Source organism: Neofelis nebulosa, chromosome 13 (genome assembly GCF_028018385.1).
Source record: "Neofelis nebulosa isolate mNeoNeb1 chromosome 13, mNeoNeb1.pri, whole genome shotgun sequence".
Classification (NCBI taxonomy): domain Eukaryota; kingdom Metazoa; phylum Chordata; class Mammalia; order Carnivora; family Felidae; genus Neofelis; species Neofelis nebulosa.
The window spans coordinates 14,446,461-14,463,610 of NC_080794.1; the positions used below are offsets into that span (position 1 = coordinate 14,446,461).

At 38.9% G+C, this 17,150-nt stretch overlaps 1 protein-coding gene across 5 annotated transcripts in view; it reads left to right on the forward strand.

The window, feature by feature from the left end:
• PRKG1 (protein kinase cGMP-dependent 1) overlaps positions 1-17,150 on the forward strand; it is a 1,269,228-nt gene that overhangs the window by 1,041,331 nt on the left and 210,747 nt on the right. For all 5 annotated transcript variants that reach the window (XM_058698343.1, XM_058698342.1, XM_058698344.1 and 2 more), the window contains one exon: positions 9,906-10,000. In XM_058698343.1, coding sequence (XP_058554326.1) covers positions 9,906-10,000 — 95 coding nt within the window. The remainder of the gene's footprint in view (positions 1-9,905; positions 10,001-17,150) is intronic.

A 17,150-nucleotide genomic window follows, 5' to 3' on the forward strand; every position in this document is an offset into this window, starting at 1 on the left:
AAACAGACTAAGGTGACTTTAGAAATTCTCAACAGGAAAAAACAAAAACAAAAATGAAAAGTTCCGTCTCATCATTAGAAGCAGTAACATAGCTATGGTAGAACACCAGGGCTTTAAAATCAGATGGTCCAGGGACTCCTGGCTCAGTCAGTTGAGCATCCGACTCCTGATTTCAGCTCAGGTCATGATCCCCAGGTTAGTGAGATCGAGCCCCGTGTTGGCCTCCATGTTGAGCCTGGAGCCTGCTTGAGATATTCTCTCTCTCTCTCTCTCTGTCCCTCTCCCCTGTCCATGTTCTCTCTCTCTCAAAAAATAATAATAAAAATGAATAAAATGAAATAAAAATAAAGTAAATGGCCCAAGTCTGAATCCCCCTATAAAACTTATCAGTCTCAGTATTCTTAGGCAAGTTGCTTAGCACCCAGAACATCAATGATATAAATATATTCATGTTTTATTATGTCTTCATAAAGAAATTTTCACTGGATACTTCTTAATATCCATTAAAAGTGATGTTATAAGGGAAAGGATAAACCTATTAAACAGGATCTATTAAAAGTGATAAATTACAGGGGAAAGGATAAATATGGGGTATACAAAGGATATGTATGAAAAATCATAATTTATGCTTTTATATTAACTTTGAAGCATTAGAAATCTACTTTAGGGGCGCCTGGGTGGCTCAGTCAGTTAAGCGTCCGACTTCGGCTCAGGTCACGATCTCGCAGTCCGTGAGTTCGAGCCCAGTGTCAGGCTCTGGGCTGATGGCTCAGAGCCTGGAGCCTGCTTCCAATTCTGTGTCTTCCTCTCTCTCTGCCCCTCCCCCGTTCATGCTCTGTCTCTCTCTGTCCCAAAAATAAATAAACGTTAAAAAAAAAAATTTAAAAAAAAAAAAGAAATCTACTTTAACTTGTATTTAAAAACTAAATAATAAATTAAGTGAATTGGAAAATGGCGACTTATGCAGATGTATGCTCTAACACTCTAAAAATACCTTACATTTCCTTTCATCATTGAAGTCATAACCTTATAAGTTATAATATATGATATTTATATCTAATGATCTGAACTTATTTTGCTTCATCATAAGGGATCCTTAAGAGGAATTTGTACATACTTAGCGATAGGGAAGGAAATGCCGGTGGAAGGGAATGTATACAGCAGTTCTCATTTTTCTAATTGTTATTTTGAAATGTAAATAAGTTTAGGGGTGCCTGACTGGATTCAGTGAGTAGAGCATGTGACTTGATCTTAGAGTGGTGAGTTCGAGCCTCGTGTGGGGCATAGAGCTTATTTGAAAAGTAAATTAAAATTTTGTTTATTTATTTTAATGTTTTAATGTTTATTCATTTTTGAGAGACAGAGCATGAGTAGGGGAGGGGCAGAGAGAGAGGGAGACACAGAATCGGAAGCAGGCTCCAGGCTCCGAGCCGTCAGCACAGAGCCCCACACGGGGCTCAAATTCATGATGTGAGATCGTGACCTGAGCCAAAGTCGGATGCCCAACCAACTAAGCCGCCCAGGCGCCCCAATTAAAATTTGTAAATGAAGAAGCGATTTCTAAAATGTAAATAAGTCTGTTTCTTCTAATTGAACAAACACGACTGACTCTCGTACTTTATGGCTCATGTGAAAAAAGGAAAGCGATTTACAGACCCACAGTGAACAGGATACGTGAAAGATTATAAATCTTGCTGGGTCACAGGTTAGATAATCCTCTCTGAAACGATTTTGACTCAAGAATGTGTCCGACTTTACACCAGTGACATGTCACTAAAGCAAAGATGGCACCGGCTGTGTTTGTATCATACCTGTTCTGTTGACGGATCGCAGAAAGCCTGGGACAGACATAGATGTCAGGTGCCAGCATCTTGAGGACATCAGGAAATGACATGTCCGACCACAGTTACAGTGAAAACTGTGTTCTGAATGGCCCAGTGTTAGAGGCTAAGAAACCTTAACATTTTGTGGTTTATGTATAAATTATTGGAGCTTTACCATTTACTGTCTTATTTCTTAACATTTGCTAAAGAATCAGGAGAAATTGAAAATCCTCATGGATATAAATGATTCAGTAGGCCACAGGGGGACTTTTTGTCCCGACAGTCTGGATTTATTTTTTTTTCTTTATCACTTTGCTAATCCTTTGCTCTCATGGGGTGATACATTTATCCATTTATGATGAATTTCTGACAGACTTTTGTAATTACCCCATTACTGCAAATTCCTAGCACTACCTAAAGGAACCTGTGGTTTGTAACCAGTTTGAGTTTAAAACAGGTGCATTAGTGGTGCTACTTTATGAGTTTTGTATTATGCATCAACAGAAATAACAAGGAAATGACGCCGCGGGAGCCCATTCCCTTGGCAATATTTCAGAGCACCATGGGGATCCTGGGAGAGAAGTAGAAAGAATATGTTAGACTCTTTTGACACATTCAAGATGTTTTTTAAACCAGCCGTAGATTTTTCCATAACTAGTTTTTCATGTCCTGCGACTTAGCTGCTATGATGTTTAATCACATTAATTATATGATTATTAAGGTATGATATTAGTATATTAATTATACTAATTCTTGTATGCATGTATTGGAATCAGTGTATAAAATCCTGAGGGGCAGGCGCTGAACCCGCTTAAGTCCCAGTGGGATGGAACAGGAGAGAAAAGTAACAAGAGCCTTCAAGTAAGCAGGCCCATAGGTTGCAGAATTGAAATTTTCTGAATCTCTATGCTTTGCTTTAGGTATACAGATGTAAACTTGTTCTCTTATGTGTTTAAAAAATTACAAAGGGTAACCCTTGCAAAGATCGTTTCCCTGTTACCCCTGAACTGGCTTTTCCTTAGAGCATGTCATAAGACACCCACAGGCAGCTAGAGTTACAAGTGGATTCCCCCCACTCAAGACATTCATTTAAGTGTAAGGCTTTTTATTTTCCCATGAAGCACTTGCACACAAAGGGAGAAACTCCGAAATACGTGTTTTTTCCCCCGTTAAACCTCCACAAACTGATTGTTCTACACCTTGAGCAAAACGCTTATAGTGATGTCTACAGTACTTGTTGCTGCCTCTTCTAGAAGCTGAGTTAGTTCTCTGTATATTCCAGTTGCCTGGAAACATGACGTTCCCTTCCACCCAACCATGAACTATAAGATATCAAAGAATTCACAAAGGAGCAGTGAAAACTATCTTTGCCCAAATTTTGTGCGTATGGCCCTGTAGCTGTGTTACATCAAAAATTGAACTCTCTCCAGAAAGTTGAGCCAAGATTGAACAGGATTGTTAGGCAAAACTTCAGAGTTGCAGTAATGATTCAAATACATTTTGATTTTCTGATTCTGTTCAACATATCTAATATGCTACTGTTAGGAAAAAATGTGATTCGAAAACTCTTGTCCATTAAATGCCATTTAAAACCAGATGGCTTTGCTTAGAATTAATTGTTTGAGCGTGTTGGGTAAACAAATTGGTTTATCATGATGTTTGATGTTGTTGAATATGGAAATTATGGAAATTTTATTTGTATATGGGTACGTAAGAGTGAAGCATGAGAAGCTCTTCCTTGTAGATCAAGGACAAGATAAAATGAGCATTATCAGCACTTCTGTTCAATATGCAACTCAATGCCACAGTCATTACAGTAAGGCAAGAGAACTGTCTGGAAGTCATGAGATAGAACAGTGATTATATAGGTAAATCTGGAAGAAACACATTTATATCTCTAGAAGAATTAATGAAATGTGTATGTATGTATGTATATAATGGGACATATATAATGGGATATATATATTCATATAATGGGATAATATGTAAAGTGAGGAAATGAACTTCAGCATTGTGTATTAACATGGGAGAATTGGAGAAATCTCAAATACAATACCGCTCAAAAGAAGCAAGTCGCCGAAGAATACATGTGGTATGCTTGCATTTTTATGAGGTTCAACAACAGGAAAATATCTGGTATTTATGCCTGGAATGAGTTGTGAGGGCACGTAGGCACACACATTATATTACAGACATTAGAAAGGGGATCATGACCATGAGATGCACGGCAGGCATTTTGGGAGAGTGGGTTAGGATACGCAATGGAGAGAGACTCTAATTTACTCCCGTGTTACACGGAAGGTTCAATGATCAGATCCTACTCCTAGAAATCCTACATCTTGACCACACTGAATTTAATTCATGGCTCAAAGAGTGCAGGCAGACTTGAAGCTCAGAAAAAACATTCCTACACTGTACGTGTCCCAAGCTAGCAGATACGTTGCCTAAAGTGCCCTCATTCTCCTTCAGGAGGCATTTTGGTTTGGGAATAACAGGACCAAGTTTTGAGTGCTATGTGAGGAACACTGTTAGAAAGGAGAAATGCTTTGGTTTGGGGACTTCTCGGTTTCTATGGTCTGTTAGTCACACAGGTAGGAGAGTGATGACCTAACCCTTATTCTCCAGCTGGGTCTTTCCCATAAATCTGTAAATTCTAAGCTTCTTTTGGGTTTTTTACAGTAAACATTGCTTTGTTTATATAACCTGAATCTGTACTAAAACGTTTCGTGTTTTAAAATTGTTTTTGATTAAACATGTTGGTTGAGTACACTGATACTGTTTATTGAAGTCTTCAGTATCAAAGATCAATTTTAGATGTCCCCCTAAAAATCTCTAATTTTTATTTTGATTCTTAATTTTGATTCTTAATTTTTAAAATATGTGTATGGTTTTAAAACAGAGTTTAAGTGCGCCTGGGTGGCCTAGTCGGTTAAGCGTCTGACTCTTGGTTTCGGCTCAGGTCATGATCTCAAGGTTCATGAGTTGGAGCCCCACGTCGGTCTCTATGCTGACAGTGCGGAGCCTGGTTGGGATTTTCTCTCTCCCTCTTTCTCCACCTCTCCTCCACTCACATTCATTCATTCGTTCATTCATTCTCTCTCTCTCTCTCCCTCTCTCTCTCAAAATAAAGAAATAAACTTAACTAGTTTAAAAAACTCAAATCACTAGACCCCACATATGTCTTTCAGAAAACAAGTTAATACATAGGTAAGTGAAAACATTAGAACACACACTCTTATTTCTCTAGAAGGAAAAGAAGTTTCTGCTCTAAATAGCGTTTCATAGCAACAATGAAAGAGCAATAGTAGTGATAAGGGAATATTTATTTTACAACCAAATGCATGAATTTCTGAAACATGAGTAGTAGAAGAAAGGGAGAAAATATGAGGAAAGTCACCAACCTTTTTGAGCACTTACCATTAAGAGGATGCTTTTCACATGAGATTTCCTTATTTAATTCATACATGCACATACCCTCTTTTGAGATAACTCTCCCATTTTTTAGTTGAGGTGATGAGGTAACACGGGTCAGACAGACCAAGTATTACTGTCTTTAAGGCTCCATAAGTTGGGGCGCCTGGGTGGCTCCGTCGGTTAAGCGTCCGACTTCGGCTCAGGTCACGATCTCACGGTCCGTGGGTTCGAGCCCCACGTCGGGCTCTGTGCTGACAGCTCGGAGCCTGGAGCCCGTTTCCGATTCTGTGTCTCCCTCTCTCTCTGCCCCTCCCCTGTTCATGCTCTGTCTCTCTCTGTCTCAAAAATAAATAGACGTTAAAAAAAATTTTTTTAAAGGCTCCATAGGTACTCCTTTCCCCTAGCATTGTGGGTCATAAAGTACTTTGTGGTTTAAGGGAAAATAATAAGTAATATAGGCCAAGGTTAGAGAGGCTATCTCTGCATATTTAACTTTCTCTATCCTAACTTATTGTTTTTAGAATTAAAGATGCAAATGTCCATGCCTGATGTCTGCATATTTAGAATGATTCATTATATGTAAAAAGAAAAAGTGTAGAAATTGCAACTTTAAAGGAAAGCTTTTCTTCTTGTTCTTTGACCTGCTTATCTTTTCACATATATGGATTATGCAGATAGGGTTTTCTTCACACTTATATAAGCAGAAAGTGGTCTATTCAATAGGTGGCCCACTTTTTATGCCTCTGTTCCTGCATTTCAGTAACATTTTTGTAAAGATATTTCAAAATCCACTGAAATCTTTCCATGCCTTGCATAAACCTGGCATTTCAAATTTTTAATCTTTTTGTTGTTGTTGTTAACCACAAGACAAATGTACAATGATGTATCTTTATATCTAATTTTGAACTAATGATCCTTTAGTGTATTACACCTTAGTTCATGCCTTTTTTTTAATAGGACTGAAAGATAGTTTTGTTGCGTTGCCTATTATACAGTTGAGAAAACTGAGGTTCAGAAATAAAACAATGGATCCACGTCTGTCAAAGTTTGATCTATGGAACATTTGCATCGAAGACACCTATATTAATCTTTTGAAATGCAGATTTCCAAGTCCCAATAGATTAGAACCTTAAGAATGACAGTCAGGTAGCCCTTATTTTATTTTTCTCTTCCAAGCTTTTACTTAAATTCCAGTTAGTTAACATACAGTGTGATGTTAGTTTTGCATGTAGAATTTAGTGATTCATCACTTGCATAAAACACACAGTGCTTATCACGGCAGGTGCCCTCCTTAATCTCCATCACCCATTTAACCCATCTCCCCACACTCCTCCCCTCCATTAACCCTCAGTTTGTTCTCTATAGTTAAGAGTTTGCTTTATAGTTTCCCCCTCTCTTCCCCCATCCCATGTTCACCTGTTTTGTTTCTTAAATTTCACACACGAGTGAAATCATAACGTATTTGACTTATTTCACTTAGCATAATATTCTCTATCTTCATCCATGTCATTATAAATGGCAAAATTTCATTGTTTTTGATGGCTAATATTCCTGTGTGTGTGTGTGTGTGTGTGTGTGTGTGTGTATACACACCGTATCTTCTTTATCCATTCATCAGTCAATGGACACTTGGTCTCTCCCCATAGTTTCACTATTGTTGATAGTGGTGCTATAATCATTGAGGTGCATGTGCCCCTTTGAATCTGTAGTTTTGCATCCTTCAGGGAAATACCTAGTAGTGTAATTTCTGGATCACAGGGTAGTTCCATTGATAACTTTTTGAGGAGCCTCCATACTGTCTTCCAGAGTGGCTGCACCAGTTTGCATTCCCACCAAGAGTGCACATGGGTTCCCCCTTTCTCCATATCCTTGCCAACACCTGTTGTTTCTTGTGTTGTTGATTTTAGCCATTCTGACAGGTGTGAGGTGGTAACTCATTGGAGTTTTGATTTCTATTTCCCTGATCAACAGTAATGTTGAACATCTTTTCATGTGTTTGTTGGCCATCCGGATGTCTTCTTCGAAAAAACATCTATTAGTGTCTTCTGCCCATTTTTTAACTGGATTATTTGGTTTTTGGATGTTGAGTTTGATAAGTTCTTTATAGATTTTGGATACTAACAGTTTATCAGGTCATTTGCAAAAATTGTCTCCCATTCCATAGGCTGCCTTTTAGTTTTGTTGATTATTTCCTTCACCGTGAAGAATGTTTTTATCTCGATGTAGTACCAACAGTTCGTTTTTGCTTTTGTTTCCTTTGTCTTAGGAGACATATCTAATAAGTTCAGTAGCCTTTATTTTAAGTAAAGCCCCCTACCACAAAGTTTGAGAATCAATGTGGTAGTGTATTTCTATTCACATCTATAAAAGCCTTATCAGCATGCAAATGAGCATCTCTGTGATATAGCTTGGTTTAAGAGGGTTAAAAACTACATCCCCATGGTTTTGATACAGTGTGGAAAAGTAATCAAATGCATCAGTGGAGAATAATAATTGAATTCCCTCCACCTTGCACATACATTCTTACTTACAAAAGTTCTGTTCTTTGTCATCTAATCTCTAAACTCAGAAACCCAAAGCATAGTATTTTTAAATGTGCCTAAATGTCTAGCATTGTTTTAAGAAATTAATTTTTCTGGGGCATCTGGGTGGCTCAGTTGCTTAAATGTCCAACTGTTGAATTTGGCTCAGGTCATGATCTCCGGGTGCATGAGTTTAAGCCCCATGTTGAGCTCTGCACTGACAGCCTGGAACCTCCTTGGGATCCTCTGTCTTCCTTTCTCCCTGCTCCTCCCTCACTTGCTCTCTTTCTCAAAAATAAATAAACTTAAAACCCTACTGATTAAAACAAATGAATTTTTTCTACCACCTTACATTTTCCAGGTAGGTGAGTTTTAACTATTTAACCATTCTAGGTGAAACATAGCCAGTTTTATGAATATTAGTAGAACCTGGGGTGGGGGGGAAGTGAATTAAGTTACAGCTTCCTACATTTAGGTCTTCATTCATGCAACAAAAACATTATTATTTTCCTTCTGTGGACACAAGTCCTTAGGGGCCAAGATATCTTGGTTGGGCAATAAAGCTTTTCCGTTCAAACAGCTTACAGCTCTTGGGCACTTGGGTAGCTCAGTTGGTTGAGTGTCTGACTCTATTTCAGCTCAGGTCATGATCGCAGGGTTGTGGGATTGAACCTTGGGTAGTGGTCCACACTGAGCATGGAGTCTGCTTAAGACGCTCTCTTGTGGGTCACCTGGTTGGCTCAGTAGGTTAAGCGATGGACTCTTGGTTTTGACTCCGGTTATGATCTCAGAGTTTGTGAGACTGAGCCCCGTGTTGGACTCTGTGCTGTCAGTGCAGAGCCTGCTTGGGATTTTCCGTCTCTCTATGCTCCTCCCCTGCTCTCTCACTCTCTCTCAAATAAACATTTAAAAAAATTCTGCTCCTCTTCCCTACTCATGAGCACTTTCTCTCTAAAATAAAAATCAAAAAAATAGAAAAAAACTTACAGCTCTTTATTAGGTGAAAACTGAATTTTATTCGTTTTAAAAACTGAAATCCTGGGGCGCCTGGGTGGCTCAGTCGGTTAAGCGTCCGACTTCAGCTCAGGTCACGATCTCGCGGTCCGCGAGTTCGAGCCCCGCGTCGGGCTCTGGGCTGATGGCTCGGAGCCTGGAGCCTGCTTCCGATTCTGTGTCTCCCTCTCTCTCTGCTCCTCCCCCATTCATGCTCTGTCTCTCTCTGTCTCAAAAATAAATAAAAACATTAAAAAAAAATTAAAAAAAAAAACAAACTGAAATCCTACTGAACAAAGCATGTGGACCTTAAGGACTGTCTTGGGTTAGGGACCTCTAAAAAGGCTTCATTAACCTGTGAGTGGAAGAGACAAGTGTGTCTTTGTGGAATGGGGATGTGCATGAGAGGTGTGTAGAAAGATGTTTACTGCAGCAAAAACAATATAAACATCCACCTGTAAGGAAATGGACGAGTAAACAGAGAATGGAAAAAGGCCCTGAAACATGAAAATGAATGGACTAGATTCATATCTAAGAGCACGGAACAAGTAATAAAACAATGTTAAGGGGAAAAAAATGTAAGTTGCATACTTACATTTATCTTACAGTAAGATACATACTGTATTATGCTATGCATATTTTTTAAAAACCCAAACACATAAACACATTACAAAAGGTTGGAGGAAGGCTCACTTAATTTTTCATAGTGCTTGCCTCACAGGAGGTAGGAAACAAGAACAGGAATGAGAATTAAGTGAAATTCAGATTTCTGGATAATTTATTGCTTCTTGAAAACAGCTCGAAACAGCCTAACAGTATTTGATGGGCATTTCTTGTGATGTGCATGGACATTTGTGATATTGTGTTGGTCCTTTTCGTGGTAATGTGTGCGTTTTCTTTAAAAGATGGGGGGTGGGAGGGAGGGCAGGGTGGGTGATGGGTATTGAGGAGGGCACCTTTTGGGATGAGCACTGGGCGTTGTATGGAAACCAATTTGACAGTAAATTTCATATATTAAAAAATAAATAAATAAATAAATAAATAAATAAATAAATAAAAAGTGGAAACAAGTGGAATTAACATCATCGGTTAGTGTTCATTTGATCAATCCGTGTGTGCAGTGGATATAGACTTTTATTGTTTCCCTTTGCAGGTAAATGTCACTCGGGAAGACTCACCAAGTGAAGACCCGGTCTTTCTTAGAACTTTAGGGAAAGGAGACTGGTTTGGAGAGAAGGCCTTGCAAGGGTGAGTAGATCACATCGGACACGGTTTTCGTTTGAGCATGACATAAATTCCTGTCTTAAATATTGAGCTCCTAGCAAAAGAGGCCCTTTAATTAGTGTTTATCCTAATACCAGACACAGAGGCTTAATAATCGTTTTTATTTATTTCCATGTGGACTTGTAATGCATTTACATAGGCTTTAAGATAAATGGATTAGCTTCTGTAATATAACGTTTTTACAGCAATGGAAAAATTTCCTAGCTTTGTGCTCAGTAACCACAATCTCTATAAAGACTCTAAAAGGCAGGGAAAAGTCTCTGCTAAGCTTACTTTGTGCAGTAGTTTTGCTCAGAATCCTAGGAAGGTGATTGGTTGAGAATTTGGAAATCCCTGAGCCGACGGTACAAACCAAGGATCAGAAGGCAGTGGAGACTGGCTGGGATTCACGTCTGGGTAGTAGTTGTCCTCCCGGTGGCGGAGATAATGCACATGAACATTAACCATGGATGGACCCAGAGACGTATATTGCAAGGTCCTGGAAGTTCTACTTGTAAAGCCTTGAGAAGCAAGCACTTGGGATTTCTTCCCATATACTATGGAAGAAAAACCCAGTTGATTTTGGACTACACATTTTACAGAATGCATGACAAATTTGGCACATATATTTGGGTATTCTCTTCTTGTTTTCCAATAAACAACACATCTGAATTATCAGTATATATAGATGAGACTTTTCAAAACTCAGTGCAGGGTGTGTGTGTGTGTGTGTGTGTGTGTGTGTGTGTGTGTGTGTGTACACATACATACTTGAATCAGAAATAACCAATAAACTTTTATTTTGGTATCAAATTCCAGGTGCAGGAGTGTCTGCTAAGAGGAACCACAATAGGCTATCATTCGTTCCCAAAATATTTGGAACACTGAGTTTTGCTTCCATTTCAAATTATGCCTTCTTTTAAAAATTACATTAGAAGCATTTTGTTTAAGATTGTTATGAAGAAATAACTCAGGGAGTTTTAATTTTTAAGCCACAAGCACAGAGCAACTTTTCTTTTTCTTTTCCTACCCTTTCACAGCTATAGACATGAAACGGATCTGATAAGTCCTCCTAAGTACACCACATTAGCTAATGAACATTCAGAACCAAATAGAACTAAATGCATTTGACTTTCTTTTTTTTCTTTTCTTGTATGCGGTTCATTTGATCCTTATCTGATGAGCATGTACTTCCCATTCGCTTTTTTCCAACAGCAAAGTCGGAAGAAATACCACATTCACTATACACGCACAAAAGAATGCGATAGGCACTAGCTTTTCAGTATAACAGGCAGAGACAGCATTGGTACATGAGTGTTTCTTTCCCTTGATTATCTGTAGAGGATGCTAGAGAATAATGCCACCTGATTCCTTTGGTCCAAGATTAAATGCCTGTGTGAAAAACGTCGTTTCCAACAGAGCCAAAGAAACAGAAACGTTTTCAATCGCCTCTGATTGAGATCACAAGTGGAACACCAGACAATAAAACATAACTGGAAATTGACAGATTTCCTCTTGTTAGCTTATTGCCACTGAATTTTGGTGCCAATTAAAGAAAGCTTCGGTGGTGGTAACCCCTTCCTAGAATGTGTCTTAAGAAGTGACCCTGAAAAAAAAATTAAAAAGTGACCGTGAAGATACAGTTTATGGAAAAGTTACCAAATTTTCTCTGAGGTCAACATTTAGTGGTATTCCGTCTAGACTGAATTCATTCTAGCATAGGGCTATTCACGTGAACTTTTTGGTGCCAAATTCTCTTTTGTCTGTATTCAGTCCTCCGTACACCGTCTCCTCACCCCCGCTGTCGCCCTACACCCCCTCTCTCCCCCAGCAATTTCTTTCTTTCTTGTGCCCTTTGCTCTTACTTTCTCGCTACTCAGCCCGACTTTCTCAGCCTCCTCTAAGTGCCCTCTTACATGTCAGGGGTTTGCTACAAGCATCAGAGTATGCTCTTTCTTTTCTGTCTGGTCTCTTCTGTCACTTCTCAGCCATAGGTTTACTCTGCGGACCACCCCTTCCTTTTTCAAATTCCCCTTCCTTTGGACCCTTGTCACTGTTAGCACTTCTTAGAATTTCTCATGTGATTTCCATTCATCAATGTTTTGTTCTCACTTCTCTTTATTACATACATCTTATGGCTGCGTGTGGCCTTGATCGAAAGAAGTCCATATACTTACATTCTGATTTGGGCTCAGTATCTGGTACTTTTCAGATATTCAACATGCATTTACTGAATGAATGAATGAATGAATGAATGAACGAACGAACGAACGAACGAACAAATGAGCCTCTCTCTAATGATTTGTAATCAGGTAATCGCTTCTTGCGATCGGCCACTTTCTCTGCTTGGATCTGTTTGGCAGTGGGGAAAGGGTTATGAACTCACTTGTCTACAAGGGTTGCATGCTGGTAATGTAAATGAGCAAAGTGAGGTAGGTAAGTAGAAGCCCTTACGTCAAGAGTACAGCAGTTACTGAACACTAGCTCATTGCTACAGTTTTTTGAGCAGAAAAAAACTTAGGTTTTGGGAAAACAAATATGAAATGTGATTTTGTAACTTGATTTAAAAAAAAAAAAGCTCTGCAAGCAAAAAACAAAGCAAAACAACAACAACAGCAAAACACTTCTGCAAACGATTTGACCTGTGAGCTGCCATTTTGTGATTTCTATCTATCTAAATTCAGTAAAGGAAGCCTATTAGGTTAACCCTTCTTATTTCCTTATTTTTTTTAATGTTTTGGTGTCCCATAGGTGTAACCTGTTTTTCACCCTGAGTATCTATGTTCCGTTTTGATCTTTTCTTTGAGTTTCAATGTTGCACACAAGAAACTTTAACCATTCACAAATCAGATTGATTTGTTTTACTTGTTTCCCTCTAAAAACTGTAAAATTTTATGTTACTTTGAGATAGAAAGTCTTCTGGGCACTGTGTATCCTTTTGAGTAATAGCTATGCTTCTTGGCAAATCATATCATTTTTATATTTGGAAGAAAGATTACATAGTCAGCGATCTCTGTGTGTCCATAACAGCTTTTCATATCATTGTTTTCACTCATGTAAAATTTATACGTACTGGGAATTGTTGCTTTATTTTCTCAAGGATGTCCAGCAGACCATTAAAATACTGGTAATTTTGACATGAATTTTTGACCATTATTTTTAAATTTTAGTGTGCCTAATATGAGTACTGGGCAAGCCCATGGTAGATAATTGAATGACAAAGCTGCGATGTGACCTTGGCCCCCTGACTCCAGAACTTGGCTTTGGAGTTCTGCCTCTAGAAGTAACAAGCTCCATTTCCTTGTTCTCTGGAGACAGTCGAGTCATAGATATGATACAATCTATATCATCAACATCCATTAACCCCATTAACCAATAGCATCTCATTACCGGAAGTATTGAAGTCTTGGATGGCTTTCACTTTTGTTGGTTGACGTGAAGCAAATTATTCTGTATTCTTTGGCTCAGTCGCTATTTTTTTTTTTTTTTTGGCCACGAGAATAGTTTTTCCACACCAGAGAGAGGGCAAAATGTTGTACTCTTGACAGAAGTGCTCTTTCCTTATGTACATGAAAACTACACTTGTGTTTAAGAGAGATTACTGCAGGTGTAGTCCAGTAACTCATGAGTCAGTCCATCCCACTCCGACTCACTGTGGCTTCAAGCTCTACACCTGACTCGAAACCATGCAGAATCCACACAGGCATCAGATGGTGTCATATTCTAAGCCACACCCACACTTTGCATCAGAGGTAATAGGAAAAAAACCTAAGACTCAGTGGAACCTGACAGATGGGGCTGAGCTCCCATTGCCCCCTGCCCCCTGACATTTGAGTCTTCAGCGTGGCATGTGGGTAAGCGTTCAAGCTCAGAAATCAGTCGACATGGGTTAGGGTCCACTTGTCACTGACAGATCATGAGACCCTCAGAGGTTCTCCTGGAATCAGAAATGGAGGTGGTGATTATACCTGACTCTTTTTTTGGTCGTTGAGAGGAATAATCAAGGGGATTGTTATAAAGCATTTGAATGAGTGCCTAGAATTTAAATTACGCTCAAAGAAAGTTAGCTGTTGTCATCAGTGCTGCCACCATCTTGTTTTCACTGTCATTAGCAATAGCCTCAGCGCGGTGATCCCTGTCCCCGGCGTCATTCCAAGAAGGCTCTGTTACTTCTTGGTCAGAGTTTAGAATGCTTGGTATAATTGGCATAGCATTACATGTGGGGTCAACCACTCACCGATTATATAACTCTGAGCAAGCCAGTTAACCTCTCTGGGTCTCTGGTTCTGAATTTGTAAACTGAGACCATTGAACTAGATGATCTCTAGCTTTCCTTAGGTCACAGCCTCTGCTTCCCTTGGGATTTTGCCTCTTTACAGCTGGAACAGACCACTGGATGCCAAACGCAGCCCTGTGCCACCCTGTTAAATGGTGGCATTTAATAACAGGCCAGAGGGGCCAGAGGGCCCTTCCCTCCAGGAGCCCTCCTAGCTATTTCTAGTCTTCTGAACACCATTGCCACGTGCTAGGTCTGTCCTTGTTGATGGAAAAAAGAAGCCATTTCTGTATTTCCCCAGATTCTTCCCTCAAGGACCATGATCTTGGGAAGGTGAATTAACATTTCTGAACCTGTTTTCCCCCCTCTCTCTTTTGTTAATTAATAAAATGATAGCCCATCAAAGGATAGAATACTGGATAGTGCACTTCAATACTTTGCCATATTTGAATCCGATCATTATTCATGTGTTTATTTGGAAATAAAACATGATAGATACAATTCAAGGCTCTTTGGTATCCTTGTCATTCTTTCCCTCCCACCATCATCTCTTGAGGTTGGCCATGTACACCCTCACTGCTTATGTGTCTATAATTTATTATATATTTTATTCATACATGTACATAAGTGTATCTTATTTGTCTTAAATTTTTACACATCTGAAATCTCTCTTTGATTTTGCATCGATATGTCATTTTTCTTTCTTTTCCTTCTGTCATGCGAATTGAATTTCTGCCATCCCTTATTTAGAAATTTTCCGTTTTTCTATTTTAATGATTAACTTTAGATTTGTCATAGGTATAGCTAGTATGTAATGTTAACCGTTGCTCTGTCCTTCTCTTGAATGATACAAGGATTCTCCTGTGTTCAAACCACTCATACCATTTTCTCTCTAGTTTTCTAGGCTATGACTCCACCTGGTTGGTAAATCCTTAGGTATTAGTCATTATTATGACTAATTAGTCATTATTATACCAGCACATTCCTTTTGGGTTTATTCTTTAATAGTTGTTCATAGATTATCTGTTTACACTTTCTGCCTTTGCCTATATGTGCCCTGGGCTGTGCATAGAAATCTAGGTTAAAATTTATTTATCCTCAGCATTTTAAGACAAGTCTGTTGTCTTCTGGCATCCATAGTGTGCAGTGAGTCAAATCACTGTTCCTTTGTAGGTCGTGTGCCTTTTTCTTTGGTCGCTATCTCTTTGTCTTTGATGTTGTGCATTTTTTCCTACATTGTCTAGAGGCAGATATGTTTTCTTTTCCTTCATATCACTCTTTGTATTCTTTGGTCCTGAGAATATAGTTTTCCTCAATTCTAGAAAATTCTAAGCATTATCCCTGCATACTCTCTTTCACCCCCTTTTCTCTTAATCTCTCACTTGGGGGTTCCCTGTGTTCCAGGTTTCAACTCCTCAGTGTACCATTCTTGCCTTATTTTCTCATGTCTGTATCTTCTTGCTCTGTATCATTCCATGTTGCCTTTGTGATGGGATCTTGGCAATTCTCTCCCTTCACCTGCATCAAGTCTTAAATTGGACCCATCCACGGAGGAGTTTCCCAGTGATTAGTTTTTAAATATGACTTTTAGAAGTTCAACTTGGCACACCACAGTGTTTAGTGAGCTCTGCAATGAGAATGCCTGGGTTCGAATCCCAGCCCTCCCATTTATAAGGTGTGTGATCTTGTTTCCCTTCACTTCTTTGTAGTTCAGATTCATGGTTTGTAAAATGGGACTAATCATACCTGGCTACATACAGTTGGTCATTAATAAGCCAAGTAATGTATATAGCATGTATGTTAGAATGATAATAATAAACTGATATACACTAGATAAGTAAATCATGTTAGCTGTGCATAGCGATCTGTCTTCATGTCTGTTTGTATTATTTCCTGTTTATATTTTCTTTCGTTTTATTATTTTTCAACTATTATTTGATATTTTATTACTTTCACTTTGATGTATAGAACCTAACATTTCTTATATCTGCAGACCCTTCCTGTTTTATTGCGTGGTTTATTATAGCTTGGGGAGTTTTCGTTTCATTTTTGTTTATCTTTTTGCTCTCCCACTTTGAGCGGAGCTGGTAGACTGACAGACTCCCTGGGGCCGGGGCCATGTCTTCGTGGCTACTTCATTTTTGCCTTCGCGAGGATGGGCTTCAGCTTCATGTCCTTGTACCATGAAGATAGGAGAGAGATCTCATGTCCCAGTTGTTAGGCTTGGGTTTCTGTTTCTCTCAGGGAAAATCTCTTGGACCAACAGAGAGAGAGTGAGCACTTTTCTTTTACCTCCTTCCCTCCCTTCCTCCTTCCTTCATTCCTTCCTTCTTTTTTTCATTTTAATTCCAAGGTAGTTAATATACAGTGTTATATTAGTTTCGGGTGTATAGTGTAGCAATTAAGCAATTCTGTACATTACTACAAACCTTATATATACATACGCGCACTGTATGTTACACCATAAATGTATTCTTAATACACATCGCCTGTTTCACTGATTTCTCCCACTACCCACCTCTCCTCTGATACCCAGTTTGTTCTCTATAAATAACAGTCTATTTCTTGGTTTGCTTCTTTGTACCTTGGTTTTGTTTTGTTTTGTTTTGTTTTCCACATAAGAGTAAAATTAGATGGTATTTATCTTTCTCTGACTGACATATTTCACTTGGCCTTATACCCTCTAGATCCATCCATGTTGTTGTGACTGGCAAGGTTTCATTCTTTTTCTGGCTGTGTAATATTCCATTGTAACACACACACACACACACACACACACACACACACACACACTCACACACTCTCACACACTTAACATCTTTATCCTTTCATCTAGCATTGGATACTTGGGTTGCTTCC